At 42.9% G+C, this 21,028-nt stretch overlaps 3 protein-coding genes across 3 annotated transcripts; 1 reads left to right on the forward strand and 2 right to left on the reverse strand.

Annotated features, from left to right (window-relative positions):
- Positions 1 to 4,647: 4,647 nt before the first annotated feature.
- Positions 4,648 to 5,595, forward strand: LOC138786457 (olfactory receptor 6N1-like). The gene has a single exon (XM_069963445.1). The coding sequence runs from the start codon at positions 4,648 to 4,650 to the stop codon at positions 5,593 to 5,595; it is 948 nt and encodes a 315-aa protein (XP_069819546.1).
- Positions 5,596 to 11,091: 5,496 nt separating this feature from the next.
- On the reverse strand, positions 11,092 to 12,033 carry LOC138786458 (olfactory receptor 6B1-like). Its single transcript, XM_069963446.1, has one exon. The coding sequence runs from the start codon at positions 12,031 to 12,033 to the stop codon at positions 11,092 to 11,094; it is 942 nt and encodes a 313-aa protein (XP_069819547.1).
- A 6,456-nt stretch (positions 12,034 to 18,489) lies between these two features.
- Positions 18,490 to 19,413, reverse strand: LOC138786460 (olfactory receptor 6P1-like). The gene has a single exon (XM_069963447.1). The coding sequence runs from the start codon at positions 19,411 to 19,413 to the stop codon at positions 18,490 to 18,492; it is 924 nt and encodes a 307-aa protein (XP_069819548.1).
- Between the last annotated feature and the right edge of the window lie 1,615 nt (positions 19,414 to 21,028).

The raw sequence follows: 21,028 nt of genomic DNA on the forward strand, positions 1-21,028 counted from the left end.
GTAATTCCAATGGAGTGTCCAGCAGGGGCGCACTATATATAGAAGACAATGGTACTCATTGACTTCTATATATAGTGCGCCCCCTGCTGGACACTCCATAGGAATTACACCTTTCGTCGTGACGTCACTGCTTCAGAGATAATTCTAACACTTCCTGATACACTAAATTAAGGGAAATAGCAGTATATGAGCATTTCCCATAATTAATGTACATTAGAAAATTGTATAACTTTCCATCAGTAATAACATATAAAAAATAAATTTTGGCCAGACTTTTCATTTAAGCAGACCATGAATTTGGCCGTTCGCATCGACCGTAGACTCCGTGACAGAGATAGGGAAAAAGTAGACTCTGACCCAGAGACGTAGCTAAAGGCTGATGGGCCCTGGTGCAAAATTTTAGCTTGGGGCCCCCCCAATCACACTCAGCGCACGCACAGCGCACAGACACACACACTCAGCGCACACAGACACACTCGGCGCACACAGACACACTCGGCACACTTAGCACACACAGCACACACAGACACACTCAGCAAACAGACACACTCAGCACAGACAGCACACAGACACACACAGCAAACAGCCACACTCAGCACAGACAGCCACACTCAGCACAGACAGCTACACTCAGCACAGACAGCCACACTCAGCACAGACAGCCACACTCAGCACAGACAGCCACACTCAGCACAGACAGCCACACTCAGCACAGACAGCCACACTCAGCACAGACAGCCAAACTCAGCACAGACAGCCACACTCTGCACAGACAGCTACACTCAGCACAGACAGACACACACACTCAGCACACAGACACTTACTTAAATGAGGAAACTTTATCAGCAGCTCCATGCCCCCCCCTCCTGCTTCCTCTTTCTCCTGTGCCTGACCATGCTCTCCCGCCCCTCCCCCCTGCATGGACTACAGAGTGCAGCAGGAAACAGGTGATGGGGAGGACTTAGGACCCCCCACTGCAGCGTTAGGCAGCCTGGCTCTCCCTAATCAGCTGCCATTATCACAGATGATTCGGGAGGACTGCAGAGAAGCAGGAAGTGGTGAGGGAGCCCAGCGGGCCCCCTGTAGCTAGGGGCCCGGTCGCCATGGCGACCGTTGCAACCCCCTATAGCTACGCCACTGCTCTGACCTCTCTAAAACCTCTGTCTCCTTCTCTGTCAAAAAAACTATTGTTACCTCTAATATTCCTGAAGATGAACCCATGCAGCTGGGAAGATTGGATGCCAGGACCAGACGAGAATATCGAAGACACAACGGTCTATTTATTACTGTGGTGACAGTAGCCACTTTATCAGTATCTGCCACAAGCGTCCCAAGCGGCAAGAAACCAGCTCCCGGATCATCGGCGTTCAGATGACTCCCAGGAAAGTCATTTGGGCGCTCAATATTTCTAATTCAGCTGGACCTGTTTTTCCTGTATCTGAGGTGAATTTAACATGTTCTTCTGCCCGTCCTGTCAGTAAACCTGTTCTCCATGCCATGGATTCTTCTTCTGACGAATGGGAGTCAGATGGCAATTTTTAAAGTGAAGTTGAGTCCTGTGAGGGTCCTAAGGCCCCTCATAAAAGGGGGGGGGGGGTACTGTCAGGATGGTATCTTTGCGTTATGCACCCCTTGGCTCGTGCCGTACGGCCGAGAAGGTGCTGATTTTCTTGTATTCTGTTTCTGTGGTTTGTTTTGCAGTGTCTGAACACTGGTTTATCTGCTCACTTGGTTTGGTGGATACACCCGACTGAACCTGCTGAATTCTGTCTGGCCATGTCATGGTTAATCTTTGTTTTGGTTCTGCTGTGACTGACAGGTTTTCCTGCCAGTGGATGTGTTTGTTCTCAGGTGTCTGTGCTTGGAGATCAGGGGGATGGTCCAATTATGTTCTGGACTAGAACCCTGGCCTCCTATATAACTAACCCCAGTCTGTGTTCTCATTGCTGGTTATTGACTTAGTCTCTGCCTGCTTGTGTCTTCTGTTCTTTGCATCTCCTGATCTTTGCCTTGTATCTCTGACCTCCCTTGCTTGCTTTCTTCCCCTGACCATATTGCCTGGACTTTGACTACACCTATAGGATTCTGATTTTGTACTTTTGCTTCCCGATTGTTGTTACCCGGACTGTTTACTATTCTTTATTGAGTTTGTTTGTTTGTCTTGTTCTGTGTGCACATATCCATCGCAGGGAACGTCATTGTGGTTGTCCACGGCTACCTAGGGCTGGTTGAGGCAAGTAGGTAGGGACAGTTGCTGGGTTAAGCGCTAGGGCTCACTGTCTTGTCTTGTCCCTGCTGTCCGGTTACTGACATCTAATTTAGAAACTAGCAGTGTACCCGTTTGCCTGCAAAACTTCTGTTCATATGCACAGATGACACATGGTATGTCTGTCACTGTTACATTTTGACATCAGGTGCTATGCAGGTCTCTTTCTGACTTTCATCTCCCTCCATACCAGCAGGCCTAGGATCAGTGGCGTAGCTACAATGTAGGCAGACCAGGCAGCTGCTTTGGGGCCCGTAAAACTACTGGGAGATCTCACTTCTGATAATAACCCATGCAGATGCTGAAAACAGTATATAACAGCACAGACACTCACTGGCTGTGCTGATTACCTGACACGTGAATCTTTAAATGTTGGTATTGTGTTTAACCCCTTCAGGACCGGGCTAATTTTCATTTTTGTGCTTTCATTTTTTCCTCTCTGTATTTAAAAGGCCCCAACGCTTGCATTTTTTCACCTACAGACCCACATGAGCCCTTATTTTTTGCGACACCAATTGCAATGGCAGACTGAAAGTATGCTGTGAAATCGGGAAAAAATTATGTGTGTAGTGAAATAGAAAGCAATTTGTTTTCATTTGGGGGGGGGGTTTCGTATTTACACCATTCGTCCTGTAGTAAAACTGACATGATATATGTTCCTCAAGTCAGTACGATTACAACAATATGCAATTTATATAACTTTTATTTTATCTGACTGCTTTTAAAAAATACTAAATGTGTTTTAAATTGCTCTACAGTGGTACCTTGGTTTAAGAGTAACTTGGTTTAAGAGCGTTTTGGTTTAAGAGCTCATGCTTTTTCAAAATTGTGACTTGGTTTAAGAGCATTGCTTTGGTTTAAGAGCTCCCTGTACTGGGTGGAAGCGCAAGTGGGGGAGGGGCATGGTCTGTATAGTGTGGTCTACAGCACTGTACTCTGATCCAGGAAGTCTCCCTCACCTTCCAAATCATGGCAGATCCACTTCAAGCTGGGGCTTGCATCAGAGGACAGGACAGTGGAGGTAATCTCTCTATAGCTGTAACCCCTCTCTCCCCGGACAGACAGTGCTGCATGCATGTGCCCACATCTGCCCTGCTCTGTCCTTCATGCTCCCTGCAGTCTCTGTCAGTCCTTGTGTTTCCCATCCTCTCCATTACTGTACAGTAACTTATAATATCACATATTCTGCTGTTTCTGAATGTTTGTTTCATTTGTTTTACATGTTATTCAGAATAATAAATCATTATTTATGGGGTGTGGAACCAATTGTCTGCATTTTTTTTATTTCTTATGGGAAAATTGCTTTAGTATAAGAGTGGATTTGGATTACAAGCATGGTCCCGGAACGAATTATGCTCCTAATCCAAGGCACCACTGTATTCCCATCCTTATAACGCTTTTATCCTTTGATCTAAGGGGCTGTGTGAAATGTCATTTTTTGAGTCATGTTCTATAGTTACTATCAATACCTTGATTACATATGCGACCTTTTGATCAGTTTTTATTACAATTTTTCCAGATTTGATGTGACAAAAAATAAGCAATTTTGCACTTTGGCGGGTTTTTGCACTTACGCCGTTTACCGTGCAAGATCAGAAATGTGATAATTTAATAGTTGGGGGCGATTACACACGCAGCGATACCAAATATGTTTGTTTCTTTAATTTATAAAATGGGAAAAGGGGGGTGATTTAAACTTTTATTAGGGGAGGGGATGTTTTACTAATGAAAAAACTTTATTTTTGTTTTTTATACTTAAACTTTTAGTCCCCACTGGGGGACTTTTATTATTACTGCAGTGATCTCTCATAGAGTGGGAGCGGCGATTGGGCCAAGCCCGCCAATAGCCACGGTCCCTATCTGCAAGATCGCAGCGGTTTAGAGCGAGGACAGCTCGATCGCCGCTCCCACTCTATGAGAGATCACTGCAACCCCTCTCTGAACCCCCACCCCCAACTGCAGCAGGACGTACTGGTACGTTCTGATGCGGGAAGGGGTTAAACGCCTGACCTTGTGTAAAATCATGCATGTCAATGTATAAGCATTGGCTGGATAAAGAACGTCCTGTAGATTTCCCCCAAATGATTCCCCACGGCATTTCTGTTTTTAAATCAAAACCAAATTATAATCTTCTTCAGTATTTTATCTGGAAGGGGGCCCACACTTGCCGTAGAGCCCAGGGCCCATGGTACATTCCCAGACAGGCCTCCGACATGCTTGGCATGTTGCCCTATTTGCTCAGGCTGGGTCACCAGTTGGGCATTGTGCCAATCTTCGTCTTCCAATACTGTTTATATGTTGAAAATATCTTTGCTTTAATACTATATAACAGAATGACATTTTATTGACCCTTTATCTATAGCGCTAAACTCATCATTGAAATGGGAGAAGGAGTAAATCAGACATTTGTAACAGAATTCATCATCTTGGGATTCCCCAGCCTAAAGAAGCTTTACCCTTTTCTGTTTCTGCTTTTCCTACTTATCTATTCGTTCACAGTTACAGGCAACATTATCATTTTCATAGCTGTGCTAACCAACTATAAACTGCAAATCCCGATGTTTTATTTCCTCAATCATCTATCGGCTATGGAGATATGGTACACGTCAGTGATTGTACCGAAGATGTTGTCTACATTCGTGACAGCAAACAATAGGGCCATATCCTTCAAAAACTGCATGATCCAATTGTATTTATTCAGCTCTCTTGGAGCTTCCGAGTGTTATCTACTAACTGCCATGGCATATGATAGGTATCTAGCTATTTGTAATCCTCTACATTATTCTTCCAAAATGACCAACACAACCTCACACCACTTATCCTCCGGGGCTTGGATTGGTGGCTTCATTTCTCCAATCCTTCCAGTTGCACTCATCTCAAGGCTTGTTTTTTGCGGTCCTAATCAAGTGAACTATTTCTACTGTGATGCTCAACCTCTTCTCAAGCTTTCTTGCAGCAGTACCCAGTTTACAGAGACAGCCATCTCAGCATTAGCTACTGGTTTAATATTCAGCTCCTTTCTCCTCACTGTCCTCTCCTACATCTTCATTATTTCCACTATTTTACGGATCCCTTCAGCCATTGGGCGAAAAAAGGCCTTTTCTACATGTGCCGCGCACCTAACTGTTGTGATGATTTATTATGGTACGATAACGGCCATGTACATGCAGCCTATGTCTAAATTCTCATTAGATATCAACAAAGTGTTATCTTTACTGTATACAGTTGTGACTCCTATGTTAAATCCCATTATCTACAGTTTGAGGAATAAAGAGATGAAGGACTCTGTGGCAAAGTTCTTTAAAAGAATAAAGAAGGACATTGATTAAAACAATGAGTGTTTTTTGTATGGGATTAAACACATTTTTGTTATATTTAACCCTTTAAGCATGTAGTGCCCTAAAGCATATCTCTGTACATGTAGCAGCATCTCACAGGGTAAAGCAATCGCAGAGTGCAGATGGTATGCACAGCAATAGGAGGCCTCAGAGAGGCCTCCAGTGTCCTGGCTATAGAAGCTGAGTCAGATTATGCCTGTCAGTGTAACACTGACAGGCATAATACACTGCAGTACTTATCTGTTCCTGCAAAGAATGGATAGGTGTTTCATTTTTTATTGTAGGTACACTTTAACTGTAAGAGACAGAATCTATTAAAAAAAATTAAATCCAGAAAATAACATTGTATGATTTTTAAATAATTAGCATTTTATTTCATGAAATAAGTAATTGATCACCTACCAACAAGCAAGAATTCTAGTTCTCATACATCAGTTATTTTGTCTTTTAGAAGCTCTTCCTACTTTACATTAATGACCTGTTTTTATTGCACCTGTTTGAACTTGTTTCCTCCAGAGAAAATCTGTCCACACACTCCAATCATACTCAAACCTCTCCACCATGGCCAAGGTAAAAGAGCAGTCTTAGGACATCAGGAACAAAAACATAGACCTGCACAAAGCTGGGATGGGCTATGAAACAATAGGCAAGTAGCTTGGTGAGAAAGCAACAACTGTTGGCGCAATTATTAGAAAATGATGGTCAATCTTCCTCAGTCTGGGACTCCATGCAATTTCCTGCACAGGAGAACCTGGTCCCTGCCTTTAAGAGAGCTGGGACCACAGTCTCAAAGATTACCATTAGTAACACACTATGCCATCATGGATTAAAATTCTGCAGGGCACACAAGGTCCCCTCACCCACGCCAGCACTTGTCCAGGCCTGTTTAAAGTTAGTCAATGAATATCTGGATGGTGCAGAGGAAGCATGGGAGAAGGTCGTTTGGTCAGATCAACTCAACTCGCTGGGTTTGGAGGAAAATGAAAAAGAGTACAACCCCAAGAACATGGTCCCAACTGTGAGGCATGGGGGTTGAAAAATCATACTTTGTGGGTGCTTTTCTGTCAAGGGGACTGGACAACTGCAGCGTATTAAAGGAAGGATGGATGGGGTCATAGGGGCCAACAACCACCTTCCCTCAGTAAGAGCATTGAAGATGGGTCTTGGCTGGGTTTTTCAGTATGGACAATAAGGACAATAAGTATTGGCTCCATAAGAAGAATTTCGAGAAGTGGCCTAGCCAGTGTCCAGACCTGAACCCAATAGAAAATTGCTGGAGGCAGCTAAACCTCAATGTTGCCCAGCCCGAAGGAAAAATCTGCAGAAGATCTGTATGTAGGAAACTTGGTCAGGAACTACAGGAAACATCTGACTTCTGTAATTGCAAGCAAAGGTTTCTGGACCAAATATTAAGTTCTGTTTTTCTCTTTGTATCAAATTATTATTTAATGCAATAAAATACAAATTAACCAATTAAAAACCAAACAATGTGAAACGATATAAGAAGACCATATAAAAGATACGATAATATTTCTGAAAACCATTATATTTTGAACAAAAAGGTTGAGTAAAGTTGGCTTGACTGGCTTGCTGACTGGCTTACCTACCCCGCGCTTTACTACACAAATTAGTACACTTTATGGTAAAATTTCATATTTAGGCTAGATTTACATGTAACTGAAATGCAGCTGATTTGACGATGCGAGTCCGCAGTAAAATCTGCTACAATTCCCCCTCGTGTCAGCCCCCTTACAACCCTGTGGCCTGGCGCATACATTACCGGTCTGCGCTCCAGCTCGTTCTGTAGCTCCTGACATCTCTACGTCCCGGTCAGCTAATCAGTGCGCTGTGGCGGGACAGCACACTGATTGGCTGAGCGGGACATCCAGATGCCGGGAGCCACAGAACAAGCCAGGGGGTTAAGGGGGCTGCCACTTACATACTCGCAGCAGGAAGATAATTCCGCTGCAAGTATGTAATCCTATTGAAACTGACAGGAGAGGGGATCGCAGCGGATTTCTCTGCGATTCCGCCACATGTAAATCTAGCCTTAAAGTATAGTAAAAATCTTTACAAAAAGGACCACCAAAACTGTATTAAAAATAGACCCTTTGGATGGGTTGTCTTTACTCTGTGCATAATGTCAGGTGTTCTTTTGAAAAGTACAAGTCCTCGTACAACTCTCTTGAAAAAAAATATATAAAAGCTTTCCCAAGCTCCTGAAATGCAGCAAGCTGTAAGGGTCCTATTACTCTACGCCATAGTCTGCTAAATCAGGCTAATTCGGCAGATTACCACTCCATGTAATAAAGATAAAGAATAGCCAAAGAGCTGATCATCTTAAAAACCTCTGGCTGTGGATTTCTACATGCTAATTGCTGATGAATCAAATTAACAAAGATTATACTTACCTATTTTCCCCTGATGTCCTGCACCTTTTTCCCATGTTTCCGGCTCACCGCTGACAATTCTGGCTCAGTCTCTCCAGTGACAGGCCACTCAGCCAGTCACTGACCATGGCAATGTCCCATCTCAGCCAGTGATTGGCTGAACAGCCTGTCATTGAAGGGATGGGGCAAGAAGCGTCAGTGAGCCAGGAACACGTGCAAAAGGCTGCAGGACAATAGTAGACAATAGGTAAGTATAAACTTTATTATTTCTCATGTAAAAAGCAAGGGCAGCGCAATAATGTTGCTTCCTAAGTGGATAGTTTGATTTCACAGACGTTTGATTTACTTGGAGTTATATTGTGTTGTTTACATTGTGGTGTTGTTAAGCTGACAGATTCCCTTTAACAACAACTTTCATACCTTTATGTTTTAAAATTGGGTTTTTTTAATTGAAGTTTTTATAGACAAGCGAGTTACATTTTAGACAAACAAAAACCCAGAAGTCCTCTCCCCCCCTCCTTCCAATCCTTCCAGGGACAACACCCACTTCCATGTGGTAAAGAAGCCATTGATTGATTTGAAGAGGTTGTCCAGCAGTAGAAATCAGGGTTTATTTCACCAATGGGCGGTCTCTGGTATTGCAGTTCAGCCCTATTAAAGTGAATATGACTGAACTGCAATACCAGACACAAACTGGGGACAGATGTGGCACTGTATTGGGATATCATCCATTTTGGATTAGCATGATAAAATTTATGCAACATATATTTTTTTTCTTTTCTGTGTTTTCTAAAAATTAACATATTAAAGTGTCACTGTCGTTTACTTTTTTTTTTTTGCAGAAATCAATAGTACAGGCGATTTTAAGAAACTGTATAATTGGGTTTATTAGCCGAAAAATACATTCGGCTCTCCCCCCTGTCTTCATGATTTTCTATGGAGAGGGGAGGGGTAGAGGGAGATGAGGCACCAAAACAGGACAACAAAGAGTTAATTTACAGCTACATCACTGGTTATCTCCTCTGAAGTCAGCACTGACCTCTCTGACCTCTGATTACTGCCTTTCACACAGCTCCCACTGTGTAATCCTTTGTTCTCAGCTCTCTGCTGGCGACTAATTTCCCTCCTCCCCCCTCCCCTCTACCCTCTCCGTAGGTTAGACAGGGCTCGACTGATGTAATAAAGTTGAGATTTGCTGATAATGAGCAGTGAATGAGAGAGAGGAGGGGGAGGGGGTGCTTGGGGAAAGTCTTTTTGAATGCAGATAATGACATATTTGCCTAATAAATCCAATTACAAAGTTTCTTAAAATCGCCTGCACTATTGATTTCTTTATAAAAAAAAAAAAAAAAAACACGACTGTGACACTTTAAAGCGACTCTGTACCCACAATCTGACCCCCCCCCCCCCCCCAAACCGCTTGTACCTTCGGATAGCTGCTTTTAATCCAAGATCTGTCCTGTGGTCCGCTCGGCAGGTGATGCAGTTATTGTTATAGAAAAGGAAAAGTCATTTTAAAATTGCAGCCCCGTGCCCTATAAGTGTATCTGTGCCCTTACTTTGCACCACCCCTCCGTCCCTCCTCCCCGCCCTCTTCATCATTAGGAATGCCACTGGAACATTTACTTCTGTTTGAACATTGCACAGGTCCTTAACGATCCAGCCTATGTGCTGTGGTAACACAGGTGGGGAATAGGAAGCAATCTGCCTGGAGCATTCCTAATGATGAGGAGGGTGGGGAGGGGTGGTGCAAAGTTAAGGCCCTATTTCACCAACAGATCTGACGTCAGATTATCTGTTAAAGATTTGAAGCCAAACCCAGGAACAGACTATAAACAGAGAACAGGTCATAAAGGGAAGACTGGATTTCTCCTTGTTTCAAATCCACTCCTGGGTTTGGCTTCAAATCTTTGGCAGATAATCTGTCGTCAGATCTGTTGGTGGAATAGGGCCTTTAGGGCACAGATACGCCCGTAGGGCACGGAGCTGCAATTTTTTATGACAATAACTGCATCACCTGCCGAGTGGACCGCAGGACAGATCTTGGATTAAAAGCAGCTATCCGAAGGTACAAGTGGTTTGGGGGAGGGCAGATTGTGGGTACAGAGTCGCTTTAAAGAGGACCTGTCACCCCCCGTGCCGGGGTGACAGGCTCCCGACCCCCTGTTAGATCCCCCTATACTCACGTGATCCCGCCAGGTCCCGCTTCCTGAGCCTGTCGGGTCACGGAGATTTCAGCGCCCGAAGCCCGGCACGCGCGCTGAGAGATGAGTCCGATGCCCATAGAGAATGACGGAGCATTGGACTCCCCATTCATTCTCTATGGGCATCTGACTCTGCAGTCAGCGCGCGCGCCGGGCTTCGGCCGCTGAAATCTCTGTGACCCGACCAGCTCAGGAAGTGGGACCCGCCGAGATCACGTGAGTATAGGGGAATCTAACAGGGGGTCGGGAGCCTGTCACCCCGGCACGGGGGGTGACAGGTGTCCTTTAAGTGTATGTGATACTAATGTACTAACATTACATACATAGAAAATATTCTTCCAAACCTGTAAATGAGCTGCTTATAAGGTAGAATACATCTATAATACAACATGCCACAATATGTTTTGTTAGATTTGTATGAAAAACCCCTATGTGCTCCTGCATGAAATTGGAGGCTTATATCAGTACTGCAGTTAGTGCCCTTTACCATGCAATACGAACCCAAAATAAGGTAACATAAACAAGGCTTAAAGGGGTAGTTCACAACTGGTGTCAGAAAGTTCTAGAGATTTGTAATTTACTTCTATTAAAAAATATCCTGTCTTCTAGTACTTATCATGACCTACAGGAAATGAGATTCTTTTCAGTGTAGTGAGCAGGAGAGGTTTTCTATGGGGATTTGCTACTGCTCAGGGCAGTTCCTGTCACGGCCAGAGGTGGTAGCGGAGAGCACTGTCTCAGACTGGAGAGAATACATTACTTCTGCAGAACACACAGCAGCTGATAAGTACTGGAAGACTTGAGATTTTTTTAATAGAAGTAAATTACAAATCTCTGGCACTTTCTGGCACCAGTTGATTTAAAAGAACAAAAATTGTTGGTAAACTACCCCTTTAAGGGTTAATATTTTTAGAAAATATTTGGCGTAAAATTTGCTGAAATTCCTTATTTCTTAAACAGTATATCATAGGGTTGAGTAAAGGTGTTATAACTGTGTAGATGACAGAAACCAGTTTGTTATAATCGACAGACCTGGCTCTATTTGGCCTAGCATACATAAAGAGTGTGGCTGCATAGAATATGACCACTACTACCAAATGGGATGTACAGGTGGAGAAGGCCTTTTGTCTCCCACTGGAGGTGGGAATAGAAAGAACAGAGTTCAGTATGCAGCTATAGGATACAAATGTCAACAGCAACGGTACCAAAAGTATCAATAAAGCAAGTACAAAGTCAACAAGTTCGGCTAATTTCATGTCAGTACAGGCAAGATTCAGTATGGGTGAGATATCACAATAGAAGTGATTTATCACGTTCGAATGACAAAAAGTGACGCGAGAAATATAATAAACTTTAACGAGTGATATGAGGAAGCCGATGAACCACGATCCTAGTGCCAGGAGGCTACAGACATTCCAGTTCATGATGGTGACATAATGCAATGGTCTGCAGATGGCTACGTAGCGATCGAAAGCCATAGCAGTCAGCAGAACACATTCAGTGCACACCAAGGCGATGAAGAAGTAGAGCTGCACCATACAAGAACGGACGGAAATTTCTCGGTTTTCAACTGCAAATATTGACAGTAATTTGGGCACGGTAACAGTAACGTACCATGTTTCCAGGAAAGAAAGGTGGCCGAGAAAAAAGTACATAGGCTTATGCAACTTGGAATAGGTCCAGATTAAGATGACGATAAGCAGGTTTTCCACAATGGTTAAAAAATAAATGGTGAAGAAAATCAAGAAGAGAAGAATTTGAACCGGACGAGAAGTGGGGAATCCTAAGAGGATAAAAGTGCCGATGCTTCTTGTTTCATTAGAGTCGTCTTCCATTTTTCTAGTGCGCTAATATTGTGCCGCAAAAAATGGAGTGTTTTAATTGTGAAAGAGTGATAAAACGTTTAAAAAATTGTATTCATTTGGTTACGTCATCATCGTATTAACCCACTGAATAAGGATACTGTGTAATTTATGATGCAAGGTGAACAATGCAACATTTAAATGGGATGGATTTTTTTTTTTTTTTTTTTTGTTACTAATAGTTAAAGTGTAACTGTCAGCAAGAAAAAAAATTTTTGACATGTCAAGGAGACTCTTTAGTAAGTTGTGTACCCCAAAAGTGGTGGCACGGGCAACAACTGACCCCTAAAATATGGCCTAAATTAGGACTTTAAGCATATGTTACCACACAGTAATTTTGCCATTAAAAGGCAGCCAGCCACTAAATTTCAACAGTGTGTGAACATAGCCTCTCTGTGTTTTCAAGTCACTCCTGGTTTTAGTTGAAAAATACTGATCAAAATACTGAGCAGAAAAACTGTGTGTGAACATAGAGGGAGATTTATCAAACATGGTGTAAAGTGAAACTGGCCCAGTTGCCCCTAGCAACCAATCAGATTCCACCTTTCATTTTCCATAGAGTCTGTAAGGAATGAAAGTTTGAATCTGATTGGTTGCTAGGGGCAACTGAGCCAGTTTCACTTTACACCATGTTTGATAAATCTCCCCCATAGTCTTAAAATGCTGTGATAAAAAAAAAGGTGGAAAAGAATTGCATCCTTCAAATGGATGTCTGGATAATTAATAGTCAATTAGTTAATTAAAAGTGATAATTATTTAATTTAAAAGTGCTCATGATGGTAGACAGAAAAATATATTGCTACTCACCTGCCACCAATCCTGCTGGTTATAGTCGTCCCCACTGCTGAGCGCCTGTTGTTCCGTGTCCAGTCTCTGCCCCTATCCACAAGTAAAGCAGACAGCAGGTCATTTCTGTGGCCACTGATTGGCTGATTATGTATTTCCTATGTGTTAGGATACATAAAAAGATGCACTCGGTAGTGAATATCAGTACCATTGAAACAGCACTAGTAGGGGATCAGCGATAGGTAGCTACCAATGTTTATTATTCCCCACCACCATCTCCATGAGCACTTTCAACATAAAAATATTTATCCAGACAATCCCTTTAAGGCCCAAGAGTTGCTTTCTAATTATAATCGCCATAACTAGTTAAGGCTTGTGACTGTTCTCTGGCATCTAACAAATGCTGTCCTATGATGTGTGGGATTGAATATGCTGGAGAAATTTGTTTGAAATAAAAAGTGGTTTAAAGGGAACCTGTCACCAAGACAAAGCTATCTAATCTATCACCATCATGTTATAGAACAGGATAAGCTGAGCAGATTGATATATGCCTTTGTGAAAAAAGATTCAGTATAACTTGTAACATGTTGAATGAAATCCCTGCTCCTTCTTTGTTAAGGAGTCCTGTGGGCGGTGTCACTCAATGACCTGGACTCTTTAGCATGGAAACATCAGAGATTTCAATCAATAAATTACAAGTTATACTGAATCTTTTCCCATAAAGGTATATTTCAATCTTCTCAGTTTCTTCTTCTCTATAAAATGATGCCCACAGCTTAGGCAGCATTTTCATGGTGACAGGTTCCCTTTAAGAAGACATTGGCGAGTTCTTGCTATACTTTTCTTTCTTCTTTTCTTCTTTGGATTAAATTCCTACAAATATCTTTGTAATTGAAGGCCCTTTAGTAGCAACATATAGTGAAATAAGGAGTGTCTACAACTGATAAGGGAAATGAATAATGAGGCTTACCCAGGTGTAGACTAGGAATATCACTATCTCAATGAAATGATCAGAGAGAATACATGAAACTTTACACTTTTAAATCATAATAGAAATTGAAATATCTATGTTGAGATATCCAAGAAGGAAAACAGAAAGCCACACGAAATATCAACCACACACGTATTTATACCAATTTCCGCTAGTCCCAGGATTTCGTTAGGCAATTAGCTATTGGTTGCAAGTTAAATTGTTAGCAAAGTCTTTGCACCTATGGGACATAATACAGACAGCTAACAAATAACAATCCAAAAGTTTGAAAGTAAGAGAGAAAATGTACAGTACAGTTGGTACACTTCTCTTCGAACTTTTTTATGAATATTTTGTAAAATTTACTAATGATACATGACTCTTAAAGAAGAATTCCGTCGGATTATAAAATTCTGCAGCCGTCAAGAGCAAGGGGGTAATTGATAACAAGTACTAACTCACCGCACCCTGTGCCATTGGTGAAAAGCAGGTCCGGCCTAGGTACCCCTGCCGGAAGGCATTTTGCCCAAAGTTGTGATGACGTCACTGCTCAGGGGGAAAGGCCTATCCCAGTTGATGGACTGGCCACTCAGCCAATCAGAGACTGGAGTGGCGTCCAACCCCAGTCACTGACTGGCTGAGCGGCCAGTCCATCACCTGGATCCTGATGTGTCAGCTCTTGTACCCTGGAGCCCAGGGAGGGGTCCCATGGATGGTCCTGTCCCTCACCGCGGGCATGGGGAGAGGTAAATTAGTACTTGTAATCAATTTCTCCCCTGCCCTTGGCTGCTGCCGGCTTTTATAATCCGCCAGACTTCTCCTTTAGGGGTAGCTTCACCTCGCCTCGATTCGGCCCCAGCCAGCCTGCCATTTCTAATGAATATTGGGGTAGTGCTCTGCAGTGACGTCACTCTGGTGCTCATCACTACAGAGCGCAGAATAAAAATACATTAGGAGAGCGGGCCAGTCGGGCTATATCAGTGTACTGAGGGTGATAGCCCCACCCCGAGTGCACCAAACTGCCTCATTAACATATACATAGTAAACTACAAAGTTCCCAAAAATGACACTTAACACCAAAGTAAGAAAATTGCACATGAGGCAAGGCTAAATGTTCCAATAAATATACACGTGTACCAGTGTACATGTGTATGTAGGCTGAAGGGTCTTGTCAGAGATGATAACATCGCTCAGGGGATGGGGCTACAGTTTAGAAACACCAGCTAAGCCTCCTGTTGTAGTGTCCCGGTATGGGCCCCTAAGTCTTTATTGCACCTGAGTAAGGTAACTCTCCCGGGATGAGGTATTCACTGCAGTTAGGTGTCACTACTGTGTTTACTTGTAACTTGTTTCTTTGCACAGCTGAAGTCTTCTAAGCGTTAACTATTGTATGTCACATGTTGCCTTTTGTCCACTCACAGGTACAGGTGCTTTCCCTCCTTTCCTCAGCCTATCGTCGTCTTTGTTTCTCTGCCCACACACAGCCCACCGATCACAGACAGGGTTAGACGGACCCCTGTAGTTAGGACTTAGTTCCTAGTCGGGGAGGTTAGTTCAGTTGAAGGTAGTTAAGGTAGTCTGCATGCAGTCTGACAGGGACACAACTAAGCAAAGCTACAGTTTCTTACTTATGAGCACCAGAACTGCTATGCAGTGCTAGAGCTCAACATTGGAAGAGAAGCCATACAGGGATTACCTTATCTACGCCAGGAACCTCTCTAAACATGCAGGGCAGTTACCTTAGTAGTCACACAAACTGACCCCTGTGAAACCAAGCTACAGAAAGTGTAGTTATTCCACTGCGCAGTGCAGGACAACTGGGAAGTCTCGGGAGTCTGGCCAGGTAACAAGGCCTGGGGCTCGTACCACCCACCTAGGACGGGTAGCCCGCAACAAGGGGGCAGAAGGCAGTCAGACTAGAGTCTACAGTATATATGAGTGTTCTCAATATAAACCTCTTCTACACACCTACAACTGCTCCAGGCAGAGTACACTTCTACATTGGACAAGGCCCCTAAGACACCCCCTCTCCTCTACTCTCTTTACCGCAAAGCTCTCTTCTTAAAAAGCACCTTGTTTCTACCTAAACTACAAGCACCTTTGCACTGAACTCTATTCCTACCAACACACTTTTTTATATTGCACTCACTTCTTCCAAGAAAACAAAACTATTTTTATTCTAAGCATTGGGCTCTGGCCTATTCTTACGCACGCGCACTCATACACCTGTACAGTTGAGTTAACCTTTCTTTCTGTGCTGCTGCAACCCCAACTGTACAGAGTGGGTCCTACACCACTTCAGACTACTGTGAAAACTGCCCAAGTGACCCTGGACCCACTCAGCTACCACACCACCGTATACAGCTAACCCAGCAGAGAGATCAAACCAAACCTCTCCTCCTCAGGCCTGCGCACTGCACATAGTTGACATGGTTATAGTCAGTGCATCGGGTAACACCCCAGGTGTTCTCTGTATAAAATACTCTCAAATCATGACCTATTCTGGGAATCTGACGACTGGCGTTGAGAAACACTAATCTACACAACAATCTGATCACCTTTTTATGCTATGGCCATTTTTTGGTGGGTTGTTCTCTCAGAAACTACATCTCCCAGCATACCCTGAGAGCTTCATACGTTTATGGCATTCTGGGAGTTATAGTTAAGACTTGTAATTCACAAGGGAGTGGTGAACACAAATACAGATCAGACCAGAATGGCACCTCGTCAGCATGTCGTGTCTTCTTGGTTCTTCATTAGTAGACCCCAAGGATCAGTTCCTCTGGTGGGCCCCAGGTACCCCAGTCAAACACTGAATACATGGCCCGAGCATTGTAGAATTGCAGGAAAGTTGTCAAAAAGTCACTAGGGGAGCGATGAGTGACCCCCAGAGGGGATATAGGCAATTCTATTTTTACAGAAAATCATCAGAATACCCTTTCTAATAAATTCCCCCTTAGTATTTAGTATTATTCACAATGCAATGGGAAAAATGTTTTATTTTGTTTGTTTTAACAGTGTACTCTTTTTTATTTTACTTTGTGTGATTATTACAATCAAAATAGGGAACATAGGGAACATCAAAATGCAGTCTTCTGATTGTTGCTAGCATTATTGCCTGATATTGTAAAGCTAGCAACCTATTAGGGCATGCCTTTATTAGGCTTCTGGTAGCCATTAGCACGCACATTTGCTTACAGGGTGCTGATGGGTAACAGAGTGAGACTCTTTCTCTGTCAATGCATTTGGATTTCTGTGTACTTGTGGTCTGATGTTGCATACACTGGCTGCCCACAGTATGTGGTATCACCACCATGTCCAGCATAATCTAAAGGAGAGGGTTAGATATGGGTCACAAAAAGTACAGAGAACTCCAACAAAGTGGTATTAAAGTGACTCTGTATCCGCCAACCCACCCCACCAAACCACTAGTACCATCAGTTCCCATGTGGGAACGCAGCCTAAGACTGATCAGAAATCAGTATGATGTTCAGAAACTAAAAAATCATGATGATAACTGGTGGGTGAAGATGGTGCATTTTCAGGTTTAGTGCCTAGGGCATCAGCGGCTGTTAATACGGCCCTGAGTACCATATGTTTGATGAGAGTAAATCCTTGTCTGTCGTGTCTTCTAAAATGCACCCGGTGCCTTGGTTAGAGCAAAAAATTATCTTTTAAACCGTAGCAGACAAATTAAAATGGTCTGGCCAAGAGTGTATGTGCCCAAGGTCAACGTGGTTGATGGCCATTTTTTTTTTATTTGGCAGCCCAATTTTTCACTGTGGAGTATGAAGAGTACTTATTAACCAATATTTGTACCATGTTACCATGAAGATCTTTGGCTCACATCCCTTTCAGAAACAGGAGCTACTCCATTGCTATGCTTTCCTGCGCAATAAATATCTGCTGCAGACTCCATAGACTCCAAGTTTTATAAAGATTGAGCATTCAAATGCTTCAACTTTCTTTGCAATGGTACAGTACATTAAAGGGGACAGTGGCACAGTACATTAAAGGGGACAGTGGCACAGTACATTCGAGAGGACAGTGGTACAGTACATAAGAGGGAACTGTTGCACTGTACATTAGAGGGGACAGTGGCACAGTACATAGAAGGGACAGTCGCATAGTAGACTAGAAAGGGCAGAAGCACAATATATTCAGGGGTCGGACCCCCTCGCGATCTCCTACTTTTCCCGGAATACCTCTTTAAAGGACAACTCCGGGTGGGGCAATTTTTTTCAAAGGTGTCGGGGAGGCTGAAAGAAATAACGTTCTGTCTCCTCCCCGGATCCAGCGCTGATGCCGCGTACTGCCACTCCAGTCCTTGGCCACTTCCTGGTTAAAAAGGGTCCCACCTTGGGCACTGACTGGCTAAGCAGCCCTCTCTAACCAGGAAGCGGCTGGGGACCTGGGGGCCTGGAATGGCAGAATGCAGAATCACCCCTGGAGCCAGGGAGGTGAGAACATGTTATTTCTTTCAGTCTCCCCCTCCCCAGCACTTTTACAAAAAATGGCCCTACCCAGGGTTGTCTTTTAATGTATAAAAGGATAAGAAAATTATGAGGTTGCTGTACATTGTCGTAGTGCTGGCATACATTTATACAAAGTTTGCATTTGCATGAGAAAAAGAATAAAAAAATCTGTGAATGTGTGAGTGAATAGGTAACACATCATATTTTCATAAAAAATTTCCATAAAGTTTCTTTTACTTCTTTATTTCTCAGACAGTATATCATCGGATTTATCAAGGGGGTTACCACTGTGTATACAACCAAAACTAATTTGTTGTAGCTTAATGACTCGGCCCTACTTGGTCTGGCGTACATGAATAGAGTAGTTGAATAGAATATAACAACAACCACTAAATGGGATGCACAGGTGGAAAAGGCTTTCTTACGCCCAGTGGATGATGGGATATTAATAACTGTGATCACAATACAACCATAGGAAATTATGGTAAGTAAGAGTGGAATAAGGAGAATTATAAGGGCAAGTATGAAGTCCACAAACTCTGCTAGCCTCATGTCTGTACAGGCAAGGTTGAGTATTGGGGAGATGTCACAGTAGAAGTGATTTACAAGAGCAGGTTGGCAAAAAGTGAGACGAGAGATGTAGTAGACTTTGATTAGGGAGATACCAAAGCCCCCACCCCAGGAAACTGATGCCAGGAGATGGCAGAAATTCCAATTCATGGTGGCAATGTATCGTAATGGATTGCAAATGGCGACATAGCGGTCAAATGCCATAACAGTCAACAACACGCACTCTGTACAAGCCAATGAGAGGAAAAAGTAAAGTTGTGCCATGCAAGCTATAAATGAAATGTTTCCACTTTCTGATAGAAATATTGAAAGTAGTTTAGGAACTGTGACTGTGACATACCACATCTCTATAAATGACAGCTGTCCCAGGAAGAAGTACATTGGTTTGTGTAACTTTGGACTGTTCCAGATGATGAAAATAACAATGAGATTCTCCAGTATTGTTAAAAAATAAGTTAAAAAGAAGATGAAGAAAAGTAAGAGCTGTATAGGCCTGCTGGTGGGGAAACCTAATAGAGTAAAGCTATTCACACCTTCTGTTATATTCATCATTAACTCCTGAAATTGTCAAGATATCCAGAACACTAAATGATTAGGAATACAAGTATTCTTGTCTGTGCCATGATTTATTATCTGTATCAGTAATTGTAAATGCTTCAGGTGTCATTATTGTCAGATGTCAAAGTGAAAATAATCAGCCCAATCCCACATTTTCTCAGGAAAGAAATAATCAGTGCAACAAATGGCCATTATTACATTGGCAAGTGTAATTGTTTTTTGATACATTCTTCTGGGTTTGTTTCTACCTGGTTTACATTTACAAAATAACATTTGAATTATGTCAGTAGGTATTTTTTTTTTTTACTTGACACAGGCATCTCCACCTTCTATACAATCTCCATGTTCATTGTCTGGAGATAGAGAATTACTGTAATTTATTGTCTCCGTGCAATGTAACATGGTCACTTGGGTATACTGCGATTGGCTACAAGTTCTTGCATGTTTAGAGATGGTTAGAAACTTTTTTTGCTTTGTCTCAAATGGCTGAATGATGAAAAGTAAAACTTTTTACTTTAATTATTATAAGTTATTATAAGTTATATTACGTAAATATAGTTCTCTGTAGTTCTCTAGTCAGTGGAGAGAGAGAGCAAGTAACCACCTGGTGCAAGGTGGGTGAAGGGTCACTTGCGCACTTGTCACGGTAGCCTGCAGTGACGTTGGTTCCAACCACCGGTCAGACAGGCACTGCTTCCGCAGGTTTGGATAACCCAAGTGTAATCTGCTGTGTAGGTGCAGAGGGATAGACAGAGTCCAGTAGTATAACCAGAATAAAGTCCATTTACTTAAGTCCTTCGGTGCAATACAAAAATAAGGCTTCAGTAACTGCAGGTGCAGACAAGAGGTAGAAGAGGTAGTAACTGTAGAAGTGAAAGTAGAGGAGCATCTTGAGGGCCCTGTCCAAGGTAGTTGTGTACTCTGCCGGGATAGTGTAGTTGAGAGGAGAAGAAGAAGAAACTCGTACTCACATATAGATAACTTGGATCTGACCGCCTCATGACCTAAAGTGTCAGGATACCCATCCTATTAGGGTAGTACGAGGTCCCTGTGCTGGGTTGTGCAGACTTCCGGTAACAGTAGGATACGTAGGCAAGAAGCAGCTTTGTCCTACTGGGGTCAGTACCTAACTCAGGTATACTGCCCTGTATCTTGTAGAGAGTAGCCCTGGTGTGGACAAGGTGATCCTCAAAGGACATCCTTTCCTCCTGAGGGATCTAGCACTGCATGCTAGTGGTGGTTACTTGCTCAAAAGAAAGACACTTTGTCTGTGTGTGTGTCTCTCGTTCCACCGACTAAAGTACTAAAGAGGACTCTCCCACCAAGTACTAACCTTCTTTTAAAGGGGCAAACTAAACTCCCTTATAATTGGAGGGACTGTGTGGTGCAAAGAGAGAAGAAAAGGGATAGGTAGAAAAGTGAGGAAAATCAGACCTGCACCTGTTATAGGAGGAAAATAAACATGGGTTAACCCAATGCTTCCTTCAGCTGTGCACACTCTAAAAACATACAGCAAACACTGTAGTGACACCTAGTGGTGAAAACATAGAATACACTTCGACCATATCCCACTGTGGGAACCTGAATGAATTACTTTGCCCAGGTGCAT

Source organism: Dendropsophus ebraccatus, chromosome 3, assembly GCF_027789765.1.
Source record: "Dendropsophus ebraccatus isolate aDenEbr1 chromosome 3, aDenEbr1.pat, whole genome shotgun sequence".
NCBI classification, from domain to species: Eukaryota; Metazoa; Chordata; class Amphibia; order Anura; family Hylidae; genus Dendropsophus; species Dendropsophus ebraccatus.

What these genes read in the sequence shown, in the direction of transcription:
- LOC138786457 (XM_069963445.1), top strand. Translation starts at nt 4,648, where the DNA reads ATGGGAGAAGGAGTAAATCAGACATTTGTAACAGAATTCATCATCTTG.
- LOC138786458 (XM_069963446.1), bottom strand. Translation starts at nt 12,033, where the DNA reads ATGGAAGACGACTCTAATGAAACAAGAAGCATCGGCACTTTTATCCTC.
- LOC138786460 (XM_069963447.1), bottom strand. Translation starts at nt 19,413, where the DNA reads ATGATGAATATAACAGAAGGTGTGAATAGCTTTACTCTATTAGGTTTC.